The following is a 27597-nucleotide window of genomic DNA, read 5'->3' as shown; positions in this document are numbered from 1 at the left end:
TTCTCTGACTCTCTCCCCGTCCCCGTGCCATACAGGGCTCTCTGTGTTTGGTGGGTTTGAAAACCTCTTTTGCACAGCAGGTTTTGCGTGAGCACGGCTGCTGGAAATGGGTTTCAGATGTTTTCCCCAACTCAGTTCTGGGCCTGCATCTTGTAAGATGAAGCGTTTCTATAGGAACCGTGTGACATCTCTCCTGCTACTCCCCCAGCAGCTCCCTCTCGAGCATGCCCAGTGCGAGCCTTGACTTTGGCTCAACTATCTGCGTGCAGTAACGGGCTGCACATATGGGACTATGAATGCGGTTCCTGATGAGCTCCAACTCTTTGTCTTTGGGAGGAGGAAGAAGAGGTTGTGACCAGAGCTGGAAGATCTGCCTGTGTACTCTGAGACCCTCGCCTGTCAGTGGGCTCTTGGAGAATGCTCGCTTGTTTGGCCAGGGGGAATTTACTGGATATTCTTCAGGAGGGCTTCACGGAGGTAAATGCATGTCCCAGGTCTCGCACAGACCTTGCCGGGGGAAGGCAGCATGCTTTTGTGCAGGAATCGTTGTGTCTCCCAGGGCTTTGAGGAGCAGAGAAGGAGAAAAATGAGCAAGGTTTCAGGGTGGGAGGGTTACTTGCTAACAGGAGGACATACTGGGCAGCTCAGCCAGGGCGCTGTAAGTAAGCAGTAGTTTTCTGAAGAGTTTGTGGTTGGTTTGCAGCTGGTGTTTTTATTCTCTTCTCACTGCTTTACCGTTGTTCCAGTAAATCATACAAACTGCAGCTAGGTTATGGAGCACGGTTTGTTTTATAGAATTAACTCTTCTCATGAGTGTATGAAATCTCCACGTCTGAAGGCTGTTGGAAGCCTGTAAATCTGCTTTGTTTCTTGGGAGAGGCTGACAAAGAAAAGGCTGGCTGGTTTTTACCCATCTTGTTCTCTAGGTTTAATCTTTAAGGGACTGAAATTCATCTTAGTCAGGAAAGGGTAATTTAAAGGGGTTTTTATTTGCTTATTCTGCTGTTATTGAGACTAATAAATCATAAAATAAGGAGTGAGAAGCACCAGGCAATCCCAGAGATGGGGATCCTGTAGCTGCATGGGGAATGCAGATTTTTGTCAGTTTCCCTCTTTAGGTTGCACAGAAAATCAGTTTTGTTGGTCTCTCTATGGACGCTGCCTGGCTGTGAATTGTGCAGACCATGCTGGAGTATGATTTCCTGCTGCTGAAAAGGAAGGAAAATTGTGGGGGCTTGTGTTAAAACCAAGCAGTTCCTGCTATTTGCTTTCTCACCTAGTGGCACGGATAGTCTTACGGTGTGTTTTATTCTTCCTTGTTTTTGTTTGTGATTGGTCATTCCTCATCTTTGCCAAGCTCAGCCCCCACCCGACTGTTCTGCCCCATATTCCATACATGAACATCCCTTCTGGGCTTAAGCCATCAGAGGGAAAATAAACTGGGTATGAAACTTGAGCCTCACAGCTTCACGCCAGCCACAGGCCTCCTTTGATTGCTCTGTGTAAATACTCCATCCCCTCCTCCACAGAGTAGCTCACTCTCATTTTTAGCTATTAAAGATACTGCTTTAGCTCAAGCTTACACTACCTGTGCTATAGGGCAGCAGATCCCTCTCTGGCATAAGCTAATAGTGACCTGTATATTAATAATATTTTTAATAATGGGAGCATTATTATTTACATTCAGTGCTAGCCCCACCCTAACTGTCAGGTTTTACCCACACACTTCTCAGTTGTGGGAAAAGAGTTCCTCTCTCACCATAAAAGCAGATTCACTGGCATGTCTCCCACTTGGGATCTCTCTGTCACATTACACACTTCACATTATAACTGAAGGAAAACTGAAATCAACTTTGCAAGTGCAGAACCCATGGTACAGAGAGGTTAAGTGACTCGGCAAGGACATGCAACACATCACAGATACAGTTGGAAATGTGGAATTCTGTGCCTTCTGCTTAGATCCACCAACTGTACTTCCTCCCCTTCTCCTTGTAACTTAGGTGCTTATTTATACAAATTCCTGAATATGAAAGAGTGTCCCAAGGTATCTGATGGCAACACACCACTCTGATGTTAGAAAGCTGGAAGGGAGTGGCTCCTAAACTAATGTTTAGGTTTAGTAGTCTCTAGTGTAGTGACTTTAGCAGGTTAATGTCAAGATTAAAAGTCAGACTTAAATTAACACTAGCAATGAATTGGGGTTCTGCAGGAATTGCCTCACTAATTCAGCATCTTGGTCAACAATCCATCCCTGAAAAGTTACCTAACACAGCCACAAGCAAGTTTCTTTTGTTCCTTTGCATTCTTTTCTGTCGCTATCCTTTGTAAAAATGAATCATTTGAAATAGTCATGTTTTCCCTCTGAGATTACGTAGAACAACAGGCCTGGGATTGGCACCTCTCCAGAGAGTGAAGTGGCAGTGATTTTTAAGAGCCCAGGCACAGGTTGTTTTGAAACCAGCGTGTCCCAACAGCAGCAAAGTGAAATGCAGAGTTATCACACAAGGCTCTGTCTGCGTGGGGAAATACCCACACATCCTTCTATGTGAGAACTGCTACTCCGAGCAGTATGCATGCAAGAAGTAGCGCAGTGCAGGTTTGTTCTGCGTTTTCTCCCTAGTAGGCTGCTTGTTGCCTGCCCCATCACCAAGTGCTTCATGTAATATTCTCCCCCAGTAGCGGGTTCTTAGCTGAATGGCACATGAAGTAGGTATTTCCTGGATTTCCCACCCATACAGTCTCTCAATCTTCAAGGTTTGCTCTGTTAGTGGACTTGATGTGATTAGATGGCATCTGATCCATGAGATCTGAAATCCTTGCTGTGGGAAATGACCTGGGTTTCATTTTGGTTTGCTTTTCTGGTTGAAGTAATTTTCGGGCAGTATAGACTTGCTACTGTCTTGTTCTGGTAGCCCTTCTATTTCCCTTGGTGTAACATGCATGATCTATGATTAAAATGTCTCTGCAACTGCAGTCTTAGCAGGAGAAACTTGCACTCACCCTCTGCTTGCAATGAGTGCTATTTATAGCTAATAGGATTCACTCTGAAGAGAGCTGTTCTGACTCCTTGTCCAGTTCAGTCCATTAGGACCAGCCCATAACTAAAAGCTCCCTGTAGTAGTGAATCCCTCAGAGACTGGGTTTCACTAAATACATGAATACGGCATGAATACATACTAAATACAGCATCTCTTTAGAGATGCTGCTGTTTTCCACATAGTAGGGCCAAGTGTCATTTCACATCAGATTTCTTTTGCTGTGAGTCTTTGGTGTTGTATTTTACATGTGCTCTACACTGTTATAGCCAGGGGATGGTCAGGCACACTTGTTTAAGGCTTGGCCAAAGTGGGAAAGGCTGGGATCTGAAGAACCACATGAACCTTGCCAGGTTACCTGTCTGGTCTGCAAGAGATGGGCAGCTGCTGCATTGTTATTCTGTTAAGCCTCAAGTACAGCCATCAGAAAACAGCTTGGCCTTCCCACACCTGGATATACATGGCAGTGTACTTCAGCAGACTATTGCTTGCTCTAGTGGGAATTCTTATCAATTTTTCCCAAAGCTCTTGTCCCTGGCCAGCAATAGGACTATCAGCAAGGGAAGGATGTATTTGTCGTTATACAGGATTAGGGGCTGAGCAGCTAGGATTCAATCCCTGCGTGAGGTTCACTGTATGTCTAACCCAGGCTATTACTTGTTTGCATAGCAGTGACTGCCCTTTGGCAGTGTATATTACAGTGCGTTTGCACAGTAACAGTAAAAGATTTATTGTTATCAAAGCATTTTACAGGGAACATTGAAATTAGTACCACTGCTTATAGGTAGAAATTGAGGCACATAGAGGTAAAGGGGGCTGCCAAATTTACAGCAAGTCATTGTCAGAGTGAGGAACGGAGCCTGTGTCCTAAATGTGCCTTCAATGCCCTTCATCCTGGACCAGGGAACCTCACTGAGTGTTCCTTTCCTTTTTCTTCATATGAAAGGTTCTTGCCTGCAAAAAGCACTGCTCAGTCATACTGTGTGCTCAGTCTCTTCACAAAGCTTTTTTTGCCTGTCTGTTCAGGGGTAGTGACTGAGTGACTGCATTCTGCTAAATAAGGAACAATGGTTCTTTTCTTTCCTGAAGCATCAGGGAATGTCTCAGTACAACTTGTTTTGACAGACCTTGGACTTTGTTTGGGTGTACTGGAACCATTTGACAATTTAGGGTGAATCATGTGCTCCAAAATACTTGCAGTTTACAGTAAAAGATCTCTTGTGGCTCAGCTTTTTGCCTGTATGCTTGCATAGAAACTCGGCTTGTGTGAGAAAATGGCTTCAAAAAGCCAGATTGGGGAAAATGCAGAGGCACTAAAACATCTTGTGAAAGTACCAGAGATTATCCCTAAAGCAACCTAGCTTTGAATGGCAGCAACATTTTGGGGCATGGATATGTGACTGTTGATTCAAAGGATTACATCCTAACAAGATTAAATTTACATGACTTTCTATCTAGTAGACTCCTGGAGTAGTTGCTGCCTGCGGTGGTAGGGAATTTGTTTAAGGAATGGATACCGTCTTCAGATTTCTGAACGTAGAAAGGGTCCACAGAACTCCCAAAGGTTTTTGCTGCTTGAGCCTTTGAAGTTACAGAAAACATTCATCAAATGAATGAAGAAAAGTAATCTCTTCCTAGCAGAGACTGATATGGGAATCTACTGTAACATGATAGGAAGGCGGTCAGGCCCTCTGAACGTGTCTCCATCTTCAAAATGTGCAATACCCTAATCTCAGAGGAGGTGAAAATTAACCTTATACAGTGTAATGTAGATAGCACTGATAATAAAGGATGGAGTAGCATATCAAGGCATTGTGATCTATCTATATTTACTGTCAGGCAGACTGGACTCATTGATGGTTGAGAGAGAGAAACATGAGCCCTAAGCAGCAGGTGGTGAATTGCACTGGTTAAATGAGAATAGCAAGGACACCTACAACTGAGAGATTTGCAGTAGTGCTGCTGCTTTTCTTCCATCTGTAGAAAATACTAGATAATGACACTTAATTGTAATTAACAATAAGGGAATACTGAGAAAAATGTGCTGTTACCCTGGAAGGGCATTTTCCTCCTTCATATCACTGGCTGTAAATCGGAAGCACAAAGATATAGGCTACTCATCTCCATCATTGTCTTCCTATAGGCAGTAGGTCTGAGGCACTTCTTCAGGGTATGTACCGAATATACGTTCCAAAGTAAAATCCTACTCTGAGATGTGTTGTGCTAACCTACAATTTCCCAGCAGAAGTGCCTGAAAGTTGGGGAAACTCCTTACAGCTGTGGTTAGCCCCTAGTACCTTGCTTTAAAGATGTTCTCCTGCCCTGTAAGGTCTTTTAAGTCTTCCAGAGTGATTTGCATATAAACACCCTACAGTGATGTGCCTAGGAACTGAACAACCAGGGCTCCAACTTCCTTCAGGTAAGGGAGCTCCTTTGACTATTGCAAGGTACAGGTAAACCTGGCCTTTTTTTGGAATGCAAAGCTGTGTTAACATAAACAGGATTAAGCTTAACTCCACCATAATCCTAATAACATGTGCTCTGCATAGTAGATCTTAGACTAGGCTGTATGTTTTTCTTCTGAAAAATCCTTGTTTTGAAAGAAATACTGGTGCAGGAGTGTGAACCCTGTCAGCTCTAAGATTTGTCTGATCAGAAGCTCAAACCAAAATGCAAGAAGAAGCAGAAACTCCTGAGTGGGCTTTGTCCCTTCATACATTTAACACCACTTTGCCATTTTGAGGTCACTAAACTTTTCTATCTTATTTTCTTGGCAAGTTCAGTGACCCACTCATCTCTGCCAGAAGTGACAGCTTATTCCCTGGACTTTGCAGCAGTCTCTTGCTAAAGTCATCAGATCCTCTAGTTTTTGGATACCAAATCAGGAAATATTGAGCAGTCCAAACTGTCTGAACTTCTGCAGGAAAATCTTATGCTTTACTTGGGGGGAAAAAGAAGCCAAGCTAACCAAACAACAAAGTGAGTCTGCTGATGAAATGTAAGTCTGCAGCATCACAGCAGCTATTAGTATGAATGCATGAAGAATGTTCAACGAAAAGAAATAGAAAACAAGCTGCTTAGTGAAGGGTCTGTCTTTCCCTCAAGTGAAAAAGAAGTGCCTGAAAGGAAGAACCATATGGATTGCTATATGAATTGCAAATGTTCTGTAGGTTGGAAGGGGCTCTGCCCTTGTAGGATTAGTACAATACAACAGTTCAGAACTTTGTGAAATTGTTTGGAAAATGACAGCAAGGTGTTAAACACAATTGTGATAAGATTATTTCCCTAAATCACACAGACTTCAGATGCAGTTTTCACGCTGCATTTCTGTTTGATACATCTTTAATCTATATATTCCTATAATGATGCTGTATTACTGTAGACAAACTTACCTCTTTTCTCTGGTACTTGCTTGAATAAATTAATTTTGGATAGGTAGAACTGACACACATCATTGCTATTATTGCAAAGAAGAGCATGCAGATCCAATTCATGTGACAGGCCAAGTCTGCTCCAGCAAGCATGCATCAGATCTGCCACTTCTGCTTCCTTTTTTTTCCAAAAGCTACTGGGCAGTCCCCCAGGCTCATCTCCTCTGTTCCGCTCTCCAGTTCTCTGCTGAGTGAGCAGAACTGATTGAATGCAGGTCCAGTCTCCTTTCTGAACCAGCAGACCGAACCATGGTGTGATTAAAGTTGGATTTCCTGTGCCAGGATAATTAAGAGCGAAGCTGTGATCAGATTGTGACTTTGATGGGCTGTAAAAGCATAAACTCTGACTGACATTGCTGAGATAATACAGAATGAAGCCGTAAAACGTGCTGCATCAGCAGAATAAGGGGAAGATTAGTGAAAAGGGAGGTAATCCCATAAATGGATCAGTTTGTTTACCCTCCATGTACCACACCAGCCCAGCCCAAATGGCTTTCAGTATTACCAGTGTTTCTACTAGCCATGGAAGTGTTACTGAGAGGGGGATGGAAAGGAAAAGGTCATGTGAAACTGGTCTTTGCCTTATGTTAGATGGATCCTAACACCGACCAGAAGCCTGAGGTTTTCTCTGTCTTCCCTTTGTGGCAACATGCACAGCTGCATGATGCAGTACTCAGCATGACTGGCTGGAAGGACAGTGCTCCTTGCTCTCAGGTCTTGCAGGTGCGGCTTGGAATGCTGTGGCAAGCCCCTTTCCATAGGTACAGAAATAGAAATAGTTCCGTTATAAATGTTAGCACAGCTCCAAGGAAATGGAGGAAGGGGACACTGCAACAGTACAAACGAGCCATGCTGGGAGTGTTAAGGAGAGAGGCTGTTGTCTCTTCCAGGAAATCTGTCCTGGTTATTTCTTTTGGTAGATGGCATATTTCAATGGGAAATAGCCCAGGGTTTCTTGTTTCTGCATTGTGGGTTTTCTACTTTCTTGATTAGTGTCGTATCCACACTGTTTCTTCCACACAATACTGTGAGTGAACCAGTTCTGGCACCAAAACTGAAGGGATGACAGCACTTGTTTGGCACCTACCTAGATTAAATGTAATATAAATCTCTCTTCTCATCTGGGCTTAGGCCATGAGTCCTGTCCTACTGCCTACTTGTGCTTCCTGGCTTGACATGGACTGAGCTGCACCATAGTTTGCAGTGATGTCAGTTAGTGCTCAGCAGGCTTTGGAATGATACCACTGGTGTTTGTTTTCAAGGGCAAAAGACAATGAGATCTGTGAGCATGAAAAAGAGAGAGCTATGCAGCTTCCCCCTGAAATGGCAATGACGTGCAAACATGTTGTTTTCTGTTTTCAGCAACAACTACAGGCATATGTGGCCTGGGTGAATTCCCAGCTGAAGAAGAAGCCAGCAATAAAGCCAGTCCAAGACCTCAGACAGGATCTCCGAGATGGAGTCATTCTTGCTTTGCTCATTGAGATTGTAGGTCAGTAACACCATATGCCACTATTTTTCATCTTGCAGTTTGAGAGCCTGTGTAGAAGGGGCTGGCCTTGGCTCTGACATCTGTCAGGCATACAGGCAGATGTTAACGACAGTGTCAGAGCTTGCAGAGGGGGAAGGAGTGACTTCAGAAGAAAACAATCGTAAAGCAAATCATAAATGCAGTTCCATCAAAATCTTTATTTTTAGCAGACAGTTAACAGCTGAAGTGCTAAATCTGCCAGGGACCATATTAACTCCCACAAGGCTGGAATGGAGTTATGAAAGGATTTACCTTGTAGAGGAATGGTGTTAGTGTGTGGCATGTTTGGAAGAGTGACCTGCTTGCTAGCATCCTCCCTTCTTCCTGGGTTCAACTTTGCTCCTGAATTCTCTACCTCCTCCCCATGAGCAGTGCAGGGGAATGGGGAATGGGGGTTGTGATCAGTTCATTGCACATTATCTCTGCTGCCTCTTCCTCTTCACACTCTTCCTCTGCTGAAGTGGGGTTCCTGTGCTGGAGCATGGACATTCTCCAATGTGAGTCATTCCCGTGGGTTCCAGTTTTTCACCAGGCCCTACACCTATAGCAATTCCTGTGACAGCACCAAGTGTTTCGGTTCTTGTCTAACAAAGTTCTTTCACTCCTTTAGCTGGTGAGAAGTTGAATGGCATTCAGGCCAACCCCACCAGCCAGCAGCAGATGAGGGAAAATGTGGAGAAAGTATTACAGTTCGTGGCATCAAAAAAAATCCGCATGCATCAGACATCAGCAAAAGGTATGTGCCCTGGTGGTCAACACAGATGATTCTGTCTTGTGAAGGTCTGTTTCTGTCCTTTCATATCAAACAGATAATGTATTGGTTTGTGGGGGAGGTTTTGGGTTTTCTTTCCTCCTGTGGTTTTTTAACAGTTCTGATTGTGGTCCTTCAAATGAGACAGAGGGGAAAAATTCGGTGACAGACTAAATGGAGTGCGTGACCCTTGTTTTTTGCAGAGATTTTTGCAGTGAACTTGAGATCAACATGTTTGAGCTAGTTCGTATGCTGGGGAAAATGCCTAGAGTGATACCATTAAAACTGATTATTTAACATTTGCAGCATGCTACAGATTATGGTACGAGACACTATTGCTGAAGAAAATATTGCTATTCTCTGGTCTTTAGTATTAAAAAAATGCAAATTCCATGTGCAGATTGAAGTGACTGCTGGCACAATGGTAGCCTTCAGTAACTGCTGCACTTTTCCAGTGAGCATTCAGTAATTATCATGTGCTGTCACATAACCCGCTGGATTGTGAGCTGGAAATGGGCATAGAGGTAAGATTCAGATGCGTTCTGAGTATTTGAACATGGGATCTATAGGTGGCAGTCAGTTTGCAGCTCTGTACAAAGCAGTCAGAACTAAGTATCAATGCTGTAATGCAGTTTTTTTTGCACAGTCCTCATTTACTGGCATGGTCCCATTGGATTTAATTATTTTCATGTTTGTTGGTCAGATACAGCTCTGATGGGACTTCATGTTAATGGCATTGTCCTTGGCTTTATTTGCATTTTGCAGATATTGTTGATGGGAACTTGAAATCTATCATGAGGTTGATCCTGGCCTTAGCTGCTCATTTCAAACCAGGCTCCGGTAGAGCAATGAATCACAGCCCTGCTGGCACAATGGGGAAAAACTTGTCAGCATCGTCTGCGGGTCACAGGCCTCGTTCAGCTGCTGCAGTGGCCCAGGGAGCAGTGGCTGCTCTGGCAGATGTTCGTCAAGATGTCTTGCAATCCGGCCGGGATGTTTTCCGGCGCAGACAGAGGTAATGAGTTTTCCCTGGTTGTGAGGTTGAATCGTGGCAGCAGATGAACACAACTTCATCTAAAGTAGATCCGTCTTTATCCTGACAGTTCCTGATGTAAGGTAGCCCTGTTACTGTGCAAACAAATAGAGGCAAACCACTGCAGGCTCACTAAAACCTAAATAGATAGTGGCCTAACAAGGGGGAGTACTGACCTAGCCTTGGTGCCTCTTGATGAAGACTACAGGTATCCCAGGTTCATTTCAGGTTTTACAGCAAAATAACTGCTACATCTCTTATCTCACTGCAAAAGAGAACAGTTTGTTATGGCCAAGCCAGAGGGAAGTCTGCTGCCTCATTTTCCTCATTTCATACTGAGCACATGGCCCTTTTTGGTGCTACTTGGAGATGTTCTCATTTCAAGTGAAACAACAGTAATGTTTTAACTATAGGTACTGGTTACAGATCTGGGAGCAGCTGCTTCCAGAATTGAGTTCTGAGCCTGTTGTACAAGTCCATTCTGTCTTCTTACATTTTTGTTCATCCCAATGTTACACTTGCTGCTATATAGGCAGTATGTTGTGTACTGTTGATCAGGTGATGCAGCCTACCATATAAGCATGGGAGTTCTGGTGATAATGAACAGAGGTGATCCATATACAGAAGGAATGCTTCTGTATATAATGGAAGTAATTCTGAAAAGGACATTTAACACTTGCAAAAGGTGCCATGTGGATTATAATAATAATAATAATAGTAATGACATTTAAATGGCAGCCAGATGGTGGTCTACTGAGGGTTTAATTTATACAACTGAAGGTCATTTGCCCATATTACATTGGCCCAAGGGAAGCAGTTTGGAAATCAGGCTGAAATGCTATATCTTGTTGAAAAATTAAATGTTAAAGGTTTCTATTGCAAACGCCTTGAGCCAAGAGAGTTTCTCAGAAAAGGAAGTCCTTGTGCTGTTTGCAAATTCTGTTCTGTTCTTTGTCTTCCCAGAGCTTTTGTAGTTTTCTAATCACAGAATTAGGGATGAGTTTAAAAGGGGAGGGCCTGTTTGCCTGCGTTTCCTTCACACCAAGAAGATGGAATGGAGCTCCCTGATAGGAGAATTTTCTTGATCAGCTGTTTTCTAGCTGTCTCCTCCTTACCTTCCTTTCATTAGCTTTCTTACCCTCCTTCTTGGAGACAAGAATTTCTGCTCCCATCAGGTGAGGCTTCCCTCATTCGATGATTATTGTCTCCAGAAATAGCAACATGGATGAGGAGATTGAAAACCCTTACTGGAGTGTCCGGGCACTGGTGCAGCAGTATGAAGGGCAGCAGAACATGCCATTGGAGTCCCACTCTTCCAGGTAAGGACCTCTGTTGTCATGATCTGTCCTTCGTGGACCTTTGTCTGACATTGCCTAAGGTGCCCTCTCTCATCACTGTGGTCTAGTTAGCTCTGATAGAAAAGAAGATTCCCAGCATGTAGTCTGCTGCCTGATCTGGAGAATGAAGCCCCAGGAAACAACATGAAGCAGTGGCTTACTGCTGTTTCTCCCACAGATAAAATTTATCTCATTCATTATATGATTGCATAGCTAAGTGCTAAGAATTTCTGAGTTCCAATTTTCTAAAGCTCTGGAGTGTTCCTCAAGGACACCAGAGGAATAGGATTAGGAGGGGTGCAGCTGAAGATTTTACTGGCAACCTGAATGCACAGGTGGAGTCTTTGGAAGGAAGTGAGGACAGATAGTCACTGACAGTTTCTCAGTAGACAGGATGTCTCCATATGATTTCTCAGGCCACTTTTGATGCTCCACAGTACAAAAGGCATCTGCGTACCTGAGAAGTGAGGTTGCTTGGCCCAATAGCGAGGAGAAGAAAAGAAATATACATTTTATTTATTCCCCCAAATTTAATGTGCATCATTGTGATCTTGTATTTGTAAATCCAGACATACATATCTGAGGAGCGTGGCAACTCCAGGTATGTCAGGACCACTGCCTCCACGTGATGGCAGTAGAGTGTACTTTCGAAGCTGTCACTGCAGGGGAGATGTAAATATTCTGGTCTTTGCAACAAGATTTCATGGCTAATATCAGAGGACTTTGGTGTTGACTCTTCAAACGTAATCTCAGTAGGACAGAGAGTGAAACGTGCTGCTCCCTCCACTCATTCTTCAGTTTAAGGTCTCTCATATTTTACGTGTGCTCTTCTACCCTATCTATCTGGATTGTCAGCTGCTGTTTGATCTTATGTGGCTGTATTTTGGGGGTGAGTGAAAATTTCTCTGCACATCCTAATCACTCTGTTGTGTTTTCTGTTTTTTCCCATCATATCATGAGTTCTTTTACCATATTTAATGGTGATATTACTGACAGGACAAACTATGGTGAGCATCTTCACATAAGCAATCAGTGATCTATCCAAATAAATTTGGAGCAGTCTGATCTCCAGCTCCTGAAGGTGTCTTCTGCTGATAGCAGGCTTCGTGATGAGAACAAGATGCTTGCTTCTCTTTCCTTTCAGAGGGAAATGTACCAGTTTAGTTACAAGAATTGGTGGGAGAAACAAACCACTTCTTTTATTATTGTTATTCTTTAATTTGAGTGATATGGTTATTAACTGCAGCCAGCCCCCTCCATCTAATTGTGCTGCTGTCGCGTCTGTCCCAGGGCAGCATCCCCTGCCTAGCATCAGCTCATTTCTGCATTAACTCTTCAGTAAGAGAGCTCACAGCCTGAATAAGAGAATTCCCAGAGACAAAAGCTCTAATAAGCAAAGGCAATTGAAATGATTCATGGAAAAATTGCCAAAATCAGATGGATTCCCAGGCCACTGAGCCCCTCACCCACCCATCTCCCTTTCCCCTCCCCTTCCACCAGCCTTCCCTCCCCCACTCTGAGCTAGGCATCTCAGAGAAAAGGCTCTGCCTTGCACAGCCTGTGTGACAGCAGGAGGGAGAGGGAGCTGGAGATACCGAGGAAGAGGAAGCCGTGCACAGGGTTGGGAAGTACTGCATGCTGTCTTCCGACACTGCATCCGACCGAGCCTGGAGGAGAGGGAACCTACTGCTTGCAGGAGCACCTTCTCTCGGCTGTTCGTTGGCATCTGCAGCAGGTGCTTGGAGTCTAAAGAGGGCAGAATGGGATGAGAAACGCCACTGGCAATTCCGATCACGGTCCTTGTGATGAAAACAGCTGGGTGTCCAGGTGGCCGAAATGCAGCAGCAAGAGATGAATAACCCGAGAGGAAAACCAGCAAAAGCAAAACCTGGGCTTCAGAATCCCTGACTCTGGAATCAGATCCATGTGTGTGGGCTGCTGATCTGCCATCTGACGGCTTCTTGCAAAGACCCTGAGGGTTTTGGTTGTTTTTTCCTTTCTGCTGTGAATCTTTCGGCTAACGTGGAGCGGCTTGAAAATATTTCTCCAGTAGTTTGACAGGACCTAGCGTCTTCTGCACTGAATTCCGAGCATGCGAAGGGACAAGGCATGTCTGTAGCCAGAACCCTGAGGCTCCCCGGGAAACGGATTCTGTGAGGCGAAAGGTTAAAGTGGGATCATGGGAGGGAAGCAGGTCAAATGGTGAGCGATTGTTGCCATTGTCATTTGAAACGGCAGGGATGGGGTGTTTATTAAAATGATGAGGATTCAGACTTATCACTGGGGATGCTGCCCTAAAGCCTTGACTGTGCAGGCACTGGCAGCTCTGGGAATCGGTGGAGAAAGGATATGGGTTAGGAAACCAATCGGTAAAAGGAATAAAGTGGAACACTTTGCATTCATGAATCTGTCTTGAATAGCTTTAATTCCCAGCGCTTCCTTCTGCATGCTTTAATCATGGATTGTATGTACTTTAAAGAACAAATTACATCAGTGGATATTTCATAATCTGTTGATTTGGTGATCAATAAAGAAACTGTAGAAATGTTTCCAGCATTAACTTGAAGGCATAATGTAAGGGGCAACCTGATCAGTGCTACTGCTTCATCTGAGTGCATCTCAGTAGCTCTTGGACTTTTTGGCATGGTTTGGGAGGCAGGGAACCTGCCTGGAAAGGAGACTGTGGACAAAGGAATCCCTAAGCAATTATCTGCCAAACTCTATGTTGTGGAGACCTGTAAGGACCACTTAACCCCGCCCTCCTGGACCCTTTTAACAGTCATGTGCCCGCTGTTTGAGCAGGAAAGAGCAGTACTGTAGCTGTTAGAAATCCCCATTAGAAGATGGTTACTCTTTCACTTAGTAAGTTGCATTCATCTCTTCCTTTAACATGGTGAAAGTCCATTTAGTCTGGACCATTACCACTAGACTGCTTGAAGGGCTGTAATATAAAGGAGAAGTAGGCCAGCACTGGCTGTGTGAGTAGACCAGACGGGAGCTGCTAGCAAGTCATTTCCATCTCTATTGCAGGCCTTTTCTGATTCTGTGAGAGAGCTGTGGAATATGTAGCAGCAGTGCTGGGAAGATGCGGAAGACGAGCTGTTGAAGCTTCTTATTTTTCCAAACCTATTCTGTTATTTCCATACTGTTTTCTTTTTGTTCTCTGTCCTTTGTTTCTGTGTTGGGGAGAATGAAAAATTAACTCCTGCTCACACTTGCAAGGATTAGTTCCTGTGACTTTAGAGGTACACTGAATGGGTCAGTGAGCTTCAGCTACCTTTTGATGTTGTCTGGGTGATGCATTTAGGAAGAATGTCTGAAAAAAGATTGCTTGAACCTCAGTCAGCTGAGATGGCTTCAGTGACAAGATGTGGGTACTTTCAAGAAGTTTTAACCCAAGAACATGAGTGACTGGTATCTGACTTATAAAATGTTTTGTCCTTGGGTTTTCAAGTTAGTTAAGTGGTACTTCTGAAAGCTGCAACAAGAGATGAAGGAAGCCAGGGTGGCTTTTTGTTCTGCTTGCAGTATGAATCTAAGGCTCACACTAAGTAATTTCTGAGCTGACCTTCAGTAGAGTGTGGTCTCACCCCTGTATGAGTGTATGTGAATTCTCTGATGACAGTCTCAAGCTTGCATTCGGTTAAGGAAAATGAAGAGGCACGTTGTGCTACTTATCAGTTAGAGTACTATAACACTGATGTGGAGTGATGGAAAAGTTACATGCCCAGTTTGGTTTGTTAATGGCTTCTCTAGCAGGCAGATAATTCTTAGTTTCAAGAAGCCTGCCTGCATGTTCACTTTTATCTTAGATGAGGACAATGTTGATCAGCACTAAAGTAGCTGTTTCTCCATTCCTCTGCAGTCTTACATCACCTAGTCCTACCCACAGTGTGAAGAGCGAGTCCACTGTAGCCCCGTCAGAGGAGAAGGAAAGGCTTGTGATCATCCATACTGAAGAAACAGAAACTAAAACAGGTACATTGCAAATAATGCTTTACAGCTCACATTTTCATGAGCATTTGTTTGTGTTGTAAACTTGCTGAAAAGTTCCCTGGTGACTGAAATGAATGTAGAGAATCTGTACACATAAAACTGAATCCCAAAACTTTTAACCCTCCAATCTTGCCATAATGTGGCCGTGTCTGTGAGGCTTGCAAATGATGTTGGGAAATCAGAAACGCTGGAGATAGGGTTATATATAACTGTCACTGTAGGGTGAATGTTTTCAGCACAGCCTCATTAGGCCATGTTGAAAAAGCCTTCAAAATTCCCTTAAAGAGTCCATGTGAGCTTGTCAAGCCCATGATGTGTAACTTGTCTTTGTGTGTCTGTATTTACAGCACATCTGTACATAGGTCAAGTGCCTCTTTGCAAAGACTGAAACCGTTTAGTATTGTCATGATGTTTGCATTGAGGAGTCCATTGCTGAATTGCCACAAATGCCCTGTGATATGGTCAGTTTGCACTTAAAATTTTCAGGCAGATTGAAAGAGGTTTTTAAAGAAGTTTTCAAATCCATTTTTGTTGTTTGTTTGTTTGTTTCTTTTCCTTCTCAGAAATGCTGTCTAATAATAACTCTTTCTGGTTAGCATCCAAGAGCAAGTGACAGAGCAGCTCTCCTAGGAAATGCTTGGCCTAGCCAGTGGGTGATAGTTAACCAGTTATCCAGCTTATGCTGTAGGGATCAGGAAAGCCATGAAAGGCTATTAAACTTTGCTATTAAGAGGAAAGTCTGGTTTAGAATTAGGTGTGTTGTCCACCTAGGGAAAGCCATGTTATTTGACAACTATTTATGTTGCCTTCAGTGGGTCCTTGATGCACCCTCTAAAGCTAGGATATGCTCTTCAAATCCCACAGTTGCTCTTCTCTCCTTAGGTAATTTCTGCCACACGTGGTGCAGGGTATTGTCCCCTGTGATGTGCTTTGAAATCTCCAGTACTGGGGAATTAGATGCAGCAAAGATAACAAAGGGGAAGGATGCTTATCTTTGATACATGTGTATTCAGGAAAGCATTCTTTGCATGTAAAATGAGACATAAATCCTTTAGATTAGACAATATGTCACACCTGTAGCAACTTCTTTGGTACAGGCTAGAAGACATGCTGGTTTGTTAGTGATAGTGCAGACAGCTGGCAATTGCTGTGTGATGCAAGTCTTTTCTGGACTCCTCTGTCTGCCATGACCACATTCAGCTGTTTTCTCTTCCAGAAGAGACAGAATCTCATTTCCAGCCTGAGTGGCAAGCCGGGAACCCTGGGTCATATTTGGAGAATTCATGGGAGGAGCAGCTTTTGGAACAACAGGACCATTTGGAAAAGGAAATGGAGGAAGCAAAGAAGATGATTTCAGGCTTGCAGGTAATAGATTTCCTTCTCAGCCAGCATTCCCTCCCACATACATTTCTCTTCTCATTGGAATGAGGAGGTATTAGTGCGGTATATTGGCTGCAGCCAGTGGAAACCTTATGCAGCAACAGAATGGCTACTGACTTAGCATTTTCCCATCTTTCTTGCACTGTTTAGGCCCTCTTGGCTCCTGCAATTGTGATTTGGTGCTGGTCACATTTTCCAGAATGGAGAATACCAAACCTGCCCTTTCCAATGTCCCAGATGTATTTTAGAAGACAGGTGGATCCAGCCACAGTCTTGCCTGAGGCAGGGTATGCTTGTCCCCCATCACTATGCAGCATGCTTAACCAAAAGAGCCCAGGGAAGGAAGAAAGATAGCTGCAACTTCCCCAGCCCCAGTATATTTACCAGGGTTTCAAAGAAAGGATGTTTAACACCAGTCAGACACAATCGTTTCTTTTTCCTGGCTCAGACTTCTCCAAAACTTGAACTTAACATGATTTGAGGCTTTTATTTGGTAGGGAGAGAGAAGGGTGTGGAGAGAGGAAGAATATGTTGCTATAAGGACCTACAATCAGTGATACTCACTGGTGGTAATTTAAGTGGACTGTGAGGGGGCAAAGGGCACACTGAATACAGGTAAGAATGGAACAACTATAGAGAATCTAAAACAAAGCTTGTGTTGAGAAGGTGATTATGTCTGTTTTCTCTTTTGGTTGGAGTCCAGATCCTAAGGTGAGTTCATTGGCTTGGTGCCCTGTCCTGTGATGCTAACTCCTCTGTGTGCTGGCACTATGCAAAGCACGTTTGTTACTATGCCAGATGTAAAGATGCAGCAGTGTTTTCCCATGTGCTGGGGCAGGGACTCCCCTTCTTCACCAGGGCACTTACCAGCCTGCAGGTTTTGTTAGCAGCCTGAGAGAATAGAGCAGCCTTTCTGTGATTTGTGATCGGAAGTAATGCAGAGAGACAAGGAATGTCAGGAAATCAATCAAGATTCACAGAGCTGATGAGGGATCACAGAGGCTTGCATCAGTCTTTCAGTGAGCTGGGCACATTCTCTACAAAACTATTTGTGGGACCTTTTCCTCGCTGCCCTGTTCTAGTCCCCCCAACCAATGACCCTCATCCCAATGTGTTTGACTCTGCCTGGGGAGTAGAGCCCCTGATCCATATGGTAAAGACCCTGAACTCTCTCAGGGATATTCCTTTCTATTTGTGCTGGGAACCATACTGGCTTTGAATTGTAAATATTTATGTGCCAGTAAACAAAGCAGAGATTGTGTGAGAAGCACAGGCAGCGGGGACTGAGGGTGGGGTGCAGATCAGAGGCCATTTTCCCTTTGGACAATGGGCAGGAAACAAAAGACTCAACACAAAAAAAAAAAACAACAACCCTGGCTTGGTTCACCAGTAAAATCCAGTTGCATTATGTGCCCAGTGGGAGCAGGGAGGGGCAGCACTGGAGGGACTGGCATGTTCTGTTCCTCCAGCCCTAGCCCCCTGTTCCAGGAGTGAAGGTGAGCAGCTGGCATTTGCTGCCCCCTCATCCCCTGGGAGTAAGAAGAGGCAGCTGATGCTGCTAGCCAAGAAATTGGATTTGATTAATGGATTTTCCTGCTCTTACTCAATACTTAAGAGCCTCCAGTTCACGAGAGTTTGATTGAAATATCAAGGATCTGATGTATGTATACCCCATAGGGCACTAAAACTGTGGTAACTTCTTATGTTCACTGTAGCTGCTGAAGGAGGTAACGCTGTGCTTCTAGTAGCCTTCCTGAAGCACAGGGCATAGCTTGGTTTTCACTGTCCGGGTGGGCAAGGATTGGACAACAGTTCTGAATGCATCTCAGCCTTGTCTAGTGTAGAACAGAATGAGGCTTCCCTGAACAGCCTGTTTCTAAAGTCTTTTATAGACGTGTGGTGAGGAGAATGGCTTCTTTCAGCAGGGGATACTTCAGTCTCATTCCAGAAAAGAAGACTTACAACGTAAAGATGGTTCAGTGGGCTTTAGACTTCAAATCTGTTACTGTAGTGAATGCTACCCTGAGACACTCTCCAAAAATCTGAGTAGTTGTCCGTGTTTGGTGTCTTTCTGTGGGCAAGATTATTGGCTGACAGAGATCTCTGAGAGAGCTTTCTCAGGGGATAAATCTTCTTGTTCATTCCTGAACAAGGTGCTGTTTTTTGAAGGGAATAAGTCAGCAGAAATAGAAAATGAAACTGTTGAGAGACTATTGCTATCCATGACTGTTGCCAGAGCTGCAGGTTGCCTATTTTCCTTTGAAACCCCTGAGAAGGAGATTTTTTCCTTCATCTTCCCAGGCTTTGCTGCTCAATGGGTCTTTACCTGAGGATGAGCAGGAAGGGTCCTTTGAACTTTGCGAACGTGGAGCCTGCCCTGAAGAGCAGCTGGTAAGCACACTGCTCTACCTACATTTCTCTGATTAAGCTGCCCTTTGCACTTTTCTGCCACAGGCAAGTGTCATGCACAATAACAACCATGGTATTTTACATTCAGATCATAATCCGAAGTCGCCTGGACCAGAGTGTTGAAGAAAACCAAGACTTAAAGGTTAGAGGGGAAAGAGAGATTTTGGGTCAAGAGCTCTCTGCTGACTCTACCCTGCTTGATTTGAATCAGGGGGTTGGTGGACAACAGAACAGATGACATGGGGGATGTATTGTGTTAGGGCTCTAATTCTGTTCCCATATTCTCCTGCGTGGGAACTCCACCCCTCCAGGAGTGTAGGCACCTGCTTCTCCGAGACCATAATTCATTGTCCTAGAGAGCTCCCACAATAGGTGGCTGTGAAGTGTTTATTGTATTCTTATTAGCAGTTAATAAGTTTGTGGGATAGCACCTGTTAAATGTATTACTTATTAAAATGTATGGAGTATTACTCATTAAAATGACTCAGGGCCTGACACACTTTTTGATCTGTGGGAAAAGGTGGGATGTGCTTTCTTCTGGAGCAGGTGCCTGGGGACAGAGAACAGTGACTTTGGTTGATTCTGAAGGGGTGACAAGACGCCATTTAATCAGATTGTATTGCATTTACAGAAGGAGCTACTGAAATACAAACAAGAAGCTCGAAACCTACAGGGAATAAAGGTGAGGAAAGGGGCCCTTCCTAAATGCTAGAGTCTGCAGTGCGCAAGTAAGGCCAGAAGCACCCATACACTTCTGAGGGAGGTGTATTTAGGGGACTTCGAGGTGTGGGATCTTATGGTCTGTTTCAAGCTCCAGGAAGAGACTACAGTTAAGGCAGGCCCAAGGAGTTAGGTCTCCTGAGTTGTGTTTCTGTCTGTAGGATTGTGGTCAAATGTCCTCTCTTTTTCCTGTTCCCCTAAAGAAAACATGAGGTGTAGGATGTTTGTGTGATTCTCACAGCTCCCCCCCCCCCCCCATCTTGTGGTATGCACAGTAGAATTGGCCCAGTGAACTTATTCTTCACAGTAGAGGAAGAAGAGCACAGGGGAATCTTTGTCCTCTTCAGCTGCAGCATTGTTCACAATTCTGGCTCCTGTTTGCTCAGTTCTTCCCCCTGGAGTTCTGCACACTAACTGTATTCCTGAGCAGAGGTATTTTTAGAGCTGCCTGTCAGGCTCCTGTGAAGGAAGCAAACAACAGTAGCTATCCAAGGTAGAGCTCTTGGCTTCTGGATAACAATGAGTGAAAGGTGCAGAATTAGTCCTGACATTGGCCTCTTAAGAGAGACTAGGTCACACTGAGTTTCCTTGTGTCCTTAGCTGACATTGGCCTTTTTTTGCCCCCTAGATGTTGCAGTTGTATGGCTGCAGACACTAGCTGCAGGCCACTGAAAGGACCCTCTAAGGACACTGCTGTTTTCTTTCATAAGAGTAAATTATCAGGGCACTTCTGGAGCTGAAAATCCAGGTAGAAGCACAGAAATCCCTCTGTCTCCTATGGCTAGAATGTTGGCAGGGAAATGACTTTTACCTAAGACAAAGGCAGAAGGACTGAGGGCCCATTGGGCGGGCTCTCTGGAGCCCTGTGAGTGGCCCCACTGTGTTACAGCCACTCATGTTTCCCAGGGAAGGGTTTCTCTCTCTGTCTTGCACCTACCTACAGATAACATATTTTCCTAGGATGCTTTACAGCAAAGGCTGATTCAACAGGATGCGTCAGTTCTTCAGCTAAAGCAGGAACTGCTGAGAGCAAACATGGACAAGGAGGAATTGCACAACCAGAATGTGAGTCACTGCTGCTGAGATGTTAGATTAGGACAAGGGGTAATGGGTTAAAACTTAAACAGGGGAAGTTTAGATTGGATATAAGAAAGAAATTCTTTCCTGTTAGGGTGGTGAGGCACTGGAATGGGTTGCCCAGGGATGTTGTGAATGCTCCATCCCTGGCAGTGTTCAAGACCAGGTTGGACAGAGCCTTGGGTGTCATGGTTTAGTGTGAGGTGTCCCTGCCCATGGCAGGGGGGTTGGAGCTTCATGATCTTAAGGTCCTTTCCAACCCTAACTATTCTATGATTCTATTTTAGGAGGCTGGTGGCCCTGAGGGCTCCAGCAGTCACAGGGTGTGGAGTTGGTGGTTGCAGCATAGTTCGTGGGGTCGTGGGATAGTGAACGACCAGTCAAAGGTCTCTGCAGAGTGAAAAATGCACACAGTCTATTTGCCAGCTGTGGGACTCGCTGGAGTTGCTTATTCTTCACTTTCATTTCCTGTCCTCCAAGACCTTCAGCTGAAACAGGGTGGTGCTTTCCATGATGTTTTCAGTACAGCTGCAGTCTTCCTTCCTCAATGTGCTCCCTGGATTAGCAAGTGGCACTTTGGCAGGTGGAGCCACCATGTACAGTCTCCCTCTGGAGAGAGAAGGGCAAGGAAGGAAGTGTCCTGTCCAAAAGGCAGCATCCTGAGACACCAGCTCCCTTGAACTCTGCAGATACTTGGTCCCAGGTCACCTTTTAGAGCAAGGGGCAAAGAGGTTGTCACTAACTCTAGGAGTACCTACCTCACATCTCTGTGTTATTTCTGCAGGTTGACCTTCAGAGGAAGGTTGACGAGAGAAACCGGCTACTGGCAGAATACAAGGTAATGGAGCCTCTCGGCACTGGAGGCTTTGCTGGGGGCAGCATCTGGTGGTTCTTCAGTTTTGTGAATGTGACTGCTGTCTCCCTGGCACTCAGTTACCTCTGGGAATGGCACCCTGGATAATTAGTAAGTTGCAATAGCCTGGATGTTTGTAATGAGAGGGAGGGATCAGATGTTCTTTGTGTTCTGCCCACAGCTTTCTATAGATCTCTTGTTGTCATGGCTTTGCTGTGGTGGCTTGCTGAGTATCTAACACTTGTGCAGAAGCCTACAGGTTAGGTTGGGCCACCTGATTGTCCATTGATCCCTCAGGAATCTGTTTTCTCTGGGACAGTTGTCTGGCCTCAGTTGTAAATCTTTGCTGGACAAGGGGACTCCAGGCCACTACTACCTGACCGATACTTTCAAAGCAAGCTTTGACACTTAGTTCTAACATGTAGGTGGAAGTATACACATTGTGTAAGTCAGCATGTAGAGAAACCTGATCCTGGCAGGTGGCATAACCTTCCCTGCCGCGGTAAGATGACTGTGAGCCCTACTTGCTGTCCTGATCATACAATCATGGAATGGTTTCATAGAGTGGTTTCGGTTGGAAGCAACCTTAAAGCTCATCTAGTTCCAAAACCCCTACCATGGGTAGGGACACCTTCCACTAGACCAAGTTTCTCAAAGCCCCATCCAACCTGGCCTTGAAAACTGCCAAGGATGGGCCATCCACAGCTTCTCTGATGTTTCTCTTGATGACTGTGTTGCAGAAAGAACTGTGCCAGAAGGACCGGCATTTACAGCGGCATCAGACCAAACTGGATGAAATGCTTAGGCAGCTTTCTGAGGCCAGCTACCAACAGGTATGGAACAGGTGGTGCCCTGAGGTGATGCCCTGAGAGCTGGCACTTACTTTGGTGGCTCGGTTTGTGCTGACTCTTCTACTCCCCTCAGGTGGATTTGGAGAGGGAGCTGGAACACAAAGAGGCCCTGCTAGTTCACTGCATGAAGAGAGAGGCTGAAGAGGTATGGGAAGACTTGGTCTACACATCAGACTGTTGGAATGATGTTTCTTTCTAACAGTGCTGTCCAGCACCCTTTAGCTACCTATCTCCAGAAATCACATCCACTTCATCCCAGAATGGCCTGGCTCTGTGATCTCATTGTCAGTGCCAAAACCAAGATAGCCAGACTACACAAAGCATCCATATTAGCAAGGCTCTCAGCATGAGCACTCTGGCTTAGTGTCTTGTGTTAAAATCCTAAGAGATGAAACAGGGAGGGGAGCACAGGAGTGGAAGCCAGAGGTTCTTGGCTTCTAGCTTCAGCTCAAACCATAGCTAATGGTTAAGCTTCTTATCTCCTCCTTTTCCTACTGACCCTGCTATTGAGCACTTGGAACTGTCTTGTTGGAAAGAGTGCCAGCCCCAGTATCAGTCCCTGCACAGTGCCACTTGAACACTCACTACAACTTCTAGAGCCCTCTGATGTAGCAGCAAGCTCCTTCCTGACTCTGCCTCTTCTTCTCCACTTGTATGAGAGGAATCATGTCCTATAGGACAGCCTGCACTCTCCTTAATGAGTGTATTTACCTGGTAGAAGATGGGATATCACTAATGTGGGAAGTTTTCATGCTCTCTCATCATCTTGATGTTCACGAACTGGAATCTTTGCGGAGGTCTTAACACTTGCATTCCTAATGGCACATGCATGTCCCCCTCAACAGGTGATGGCTTGCAGTGGTCACAGTACTCAGAGCAATGGCTTCCTCCAGACAGCAGGGAAAGGAGCTGCTCCCACAGCACACCGAGGGGTAAGTGTACCTATGGGCAGTTTTCACAGCCAGATGCAGATGAAGGCTCCAGAGATATTTCCCATTTCTAATATCTGTGGCTTTACATGGGAAGAGAGCAGCCTGGAGTTAGTCTGACTGACTTATGGTCTCTTGGGCAGACAAATGACTTGCAACTGGTTCGAGATGCTCTTCGCAGCCTCAGGAACAGTTTCAGTGGCCACGATCCACAGCATCACACGATTGACAGCCTGGAGCAAGGCATCTCCAGCCTAATGGAACGCCTGTACCGTGTGGAAACACAGAAGAGGCAAGAGAGAAGGGTAAAGGCTTCCTAGGGCACTTTGCTCTTAACTTCCTCCCCTCACACACAACCCAGAGCTAAGCAGCAATGGGAGCTCCAACTGGTGACACCTTGCTCTCACTCTTTTGGCTTTGCACCCTAGGCCCGGGGGAAATCACCAGCAAGCCGAGCAACAAATGAGTGTAGAGACTCCTGGCCTCCCAAATCCAGTAAGTGTCTTTGACCTCCAGCCTTCCGACTGCCAAATTCACTGCTTAGGTTTGCTGGCCAAAGTCCAAGGTGTAGTATCTCCTTGGGAATCTGCCACCTCCAGCATCTTGTTCCCTTTACCAGAGCTGACTTTCCTCCTTTTAGTCATTTGCTGTACAGATTAGACTTTGCTGCAAAGGAAGTGGGGCAGAGGCAGTCTACGGCTGCTTGTTTGTAAAGCACCGTCACAGTGGGAGTCTGTTTGGGCCACTTCAGTAGTACTGCAGTATAAATAACTATGACAAACAATTTTCCTTGGGAGGAGTGGGAAATGCGACGCTGTTTCAGCTTTCCTGCTGGTTTGCACCATCTAGTGGACACAGATAACTATAGTTGCCTCTTCCCCTCTTCTGCTATCAGTCTAGCACTGATACATTCTCATTTCATACAAGCATAACAGCACAGCCCGTTCTGACACCACGTTTCACATTTGCTTTTCATCATTATGAATGTTGTATTTCCCAGTATGGGTTGTAAACGTTACTTAGAAAGTCTGTGAGGCTGTAGGAGACTGTAGGTGCTGGGAAAAGACAGAGCCACCCTTTTGTTTCCTGTTGTAGCAGACAGGCTGTTCCCCCATGACTGTGGTCTGTTCTTTGCAGAACTGCCTCATTCTCACAGCACACCCGTGATGAGCACCAGTGCCTGCACCAAAGTGTTGTACTTCACTGACCGCTCCCTCACACCTTTCATGGTCAACATACCAAAGAGGTGAGGTCTGGCTTCGCCTTGCTGACACTGATGTGGGAGGTGCTTGTTTCCCTTAATGCATTAGTCTGATCTCTTCTGGGTACGGTCACAACTAGCACAAATTTGCTGTGTGTTAACCTGGGCATTGGATTTCATACCATTGTCTGGGGAAAACTGCCTAAAGCAGTCCCCTAGATGATGCAATTGTCTTAGAGCTGTAAGAGATCTACCTCTCTTTTCAGTAACTTCCAAGAGCAGGAGAAAGCAGCCAAGCAGTTCTACTGTGGCATATAGTACAGGATAAGTATGGTTGTCAATGGAAAAGAGAAAGTGAAAAAGGCTATTCTTTGTGAATCAGGAGGCAATTGTTCCTCTGAAGACAACCTTGGGGTTGACAGTTGTGTTCCTGGAGGGGACACACTTTTCACATCCCTGTGATCAGTGTCCCACATGCCTAGCTAGACTTGTGCTGTGGCTCTGCATGCCGTGTTACTACACTTGAGCTACACCTGGTAACAGTGTACCATATGATAGTGCCACACTCTTCCCTTGCAGGTTAGGGGAAGTGACTCTGAAGGATTTTAAGGTAGCTATTGATCGTGAAGGAACTCACCGGTACCATTTCAAAGCCCTGGATCCAGAGTTTGGCACAGTCAAGGAGGAGGTAAGTGGAATTAAGCTATCAGCCACTTTGGGTGTTACCGGACAACCCTGGGGTCACCTCACTTCTAAGTTAATGAAATCTTTGATTTTGCCCCCAAACAAGCTGTGTTTTCTGCAGATTAAGGTGCTAAAGTGAGATGTTTTCATCTCCAGACAAAGCAATTACATGAATGCGATTGCAGTTGCCTGGGGATTGCAGAGCCTCTTGGGCAGAGCTGGCTATTGACAAAGACAGTCTGCAGCACACCACTGCTCAGGGGACACTGGGCAAGAACCCAGGCTACACTTCTAGCCCTTTAAGTGCCTTTATAAAACCTGTTGCAGTGAGAGACACTTTAGGCAAATGTGGTTTATTAAAAAAAAACCACAAAACCAACAACATTCTCATACATCCTTTTAAAGGCTTTCCAGCGATAACTCCATTTGTGACATCTTTTCCTTCATAGAGTCATAGAATCATAGAATAGTTAGAGATGGAAAGGACCTTAAGATCATCAAGTTCCAACCCCCCTGCCATGGGCAGGGACACCTCACAGTAAACCATCTCACCCAAGGCTCTGTCCAACCTGGTCTTGAGCACTGCCAGGGATGGAGCATCCCCAACCTCCCTGGGCAACCCATTCCAGTGCCTCACCACCCTAACAGGAATGAATTTCCACCTTATATCCAACCTAAACTTCCCCTGTTTAAGTTTTAACCCGTTACCCCTTGTCCTGTCACTACAAGTCCCTAATGAAGAGTCCCTCCCCAGCATCCCTGGAAGGATGCTATGAGTGTACTGCATTACAGCCCTCTTTATGCTCAGGCTGGTTTCACTGTGGATTGGATTCATTAAAGGTTATTGTGATAGTTCCTGTTTCACAAATTGATTAAGACAAGCGTACAGGGTTATCCCCTCTGAAAGCAGTCAGCTGACTACGCAGCCATTCTGCAAGATTGCAGTCTGGATCAGAACAGGCGTGTTTCCTCTCTTCATTTTGCCTTTCTTGTCAAATACATGCCAATAATAATCTTGAGAGTTGCTGGTTAAAGAAGGGGCCTAATCTGTTGGTTCGGTTTGGCTTGGCCTGACTTTTTTTTTTACCTAAACCCCAAAAAGATGACTCAAGACCTCTGAATGATGGATGAGATACATGTTCTTTGGGATGTGCAGTCAAATCTGAACCAGGATTTCTGACTTAATGCATCCACACACACTGTACCAGAGTGGTGTCCAGACTGCAGACATGGCTGAACTCCCTTTTTTATCTTCTGTAGGTATTCCATGATGATGACATCATTCCTGGTTGGGAGGGGAAAATTGTGGCCTGGGTGGAAGAAGACCATGGAGAGAATTAATCAAGCTTTTAAGTCTTGTCACTATGGAAACCTGTAACTGGCTGCTGAACTCAAAGAATGGCCAACAGCCTGTGTGCTGGAAAGAGTCCAAATCAAGCTGCCAAAAAAAGAGGGCTTCTCTGCAAACAACAGGCAATGCATGCTGTGTGCATGGACACCCAGCATCTGACTTTCAGTACCCAAATGCAGCGTTCTGAGACTGAAATGACAGGTTCATGGGAAAGAAACACCTTGCTTTGTCTTGTCAGCTAAACCCTGAAGGCCTTAATGATGCATTGCTCCCTTCCTCTGCTTCTCCATTCCTGCAATACGTGCTGCAGACTGTGATCGGAGCATTACAAGTCTGTTTCTTGTATGTGCAATTACACAGATCTGCATCAATGGCAAAAATGTGAACCTCTGCCTTCAAGAGTCAGAAGCAGCCTCTAAATTACGCGAGCTGAAGGTTTTACCAACTTTGGTTCTAGATTTGCATGTGCTGCAGGAGCAGACTGAACTTCCTGGACGTTCTGGACTAACAGTATAGAAAAGTGATCTGAGGAAGGAAAAGAGTCTTCAGGAGGTTTTACACAAGGTCTAAAGCAAAGATCACCAGCTTGGCAAAGCTCCCTTTCTCCCAAACTCAGGCTTCCACTTCCTAGCTCTGCTTTTCCCACTTGCTCTCCAAAGCTGTACCCACTTCTGAGGCATTCTGGGTTTGTTTTGTTGCCATGGGGACTGTGGGATCTTGATACTTGCTTATTTGCTGAAGGATTTAATTTGTGGGGGGAGCTGGAATCGGCTGCTTCCCCAGGGTACTCCAGCCCCTCTCCTTGTTGAGCCTCTTTCCCTGCTTTCCTGCCCTCTCCTCTTTCAGCAAGGCAGACAGTTTGTCACCACCTGTGCACAGGCATCACTGTGTGCTGCTGTCCACTCGTTGCCAGAGCCACCAAATACTTACCTACACCAGCAGGATAAACCCCATCGCTTACACCACCAGTTCCCTGGTATGCCTGCTCCTGGGGTGCCTGAATGATCAGGAAATAAATGACTACCTGG

General features: G+C 45.1%; 1 protein-coding gene across 2 annotated transcripts; it reads left to right on the top strand.

The window, feature by feature from the left end:
* Positions 1-207: 207 nt before the first annotated feature.
* Positions 208-27537, top strand: DIXDC1 (DIX domain containing 1). Of its 2 annotated transcripts, XM_062608669.1 has the most exons (20): positions 208-477; positions 7829-7958; positions 8608-8733; positions 9514-9763; positions 10993-11100; positions 14984-15096; positions 16331-16479; positions 18796-18885; positions 18992-19045; positions 19535-19585; positions 20584-20688; positions 21485-21538; positions 22294-22386; positions 22478-22549; positions 23250-23336; positions 23477-23638; positions 23762-23828; positions 24471-24579; positions 25114-25222; positions 26479-27537. In XM_062608669.1, exons 1-20 carry the CDS (start codon positions 418-420, stop codon positions 26557-26559), a joined length of 2070 nt encoding a protein of 689 aa, XP_062464653.1. In that variant the 5' UTR covers positions 208-417; the 3' UTR covers positions 26560-27537. The 2 variants fall into 2 exon arrangements, with proteins under 2 accessions (XP_062464653.1, XP_062464654.1); XM_062608670.1 differs by lacking the exons at positions 208-477; positions 7829-7958; positions 8608-8733; positions 9514-9763; positions 10993-11100 and adding an exon at positions 11797-13320.
* The last annotated feature ends 60 nt before the right edge of the window (positions 27538-27597 follow it).

This window comes from Pezoporus occidentalis, unplaced genomic scaffold, assembly GCF_034315485.1.
Source record: "Pezoporus occidentalis ecotype Australia unplaced genomic scaffold, CSIRO_AGI_Poc_V1 ctg130, whole genome shotgun sequence".
In the NCBI taxonomy this organism is placed as follows: domain Eukaryota; kingdom Metazoa; phylum Chordata; class Aves; order Psittaciformes; family Psittacidae; genus Pezoporus; species Pezoporus occidentalis.
This window is presented reverse-complemented; position numbering and strand designations above follow the sequence as displayed.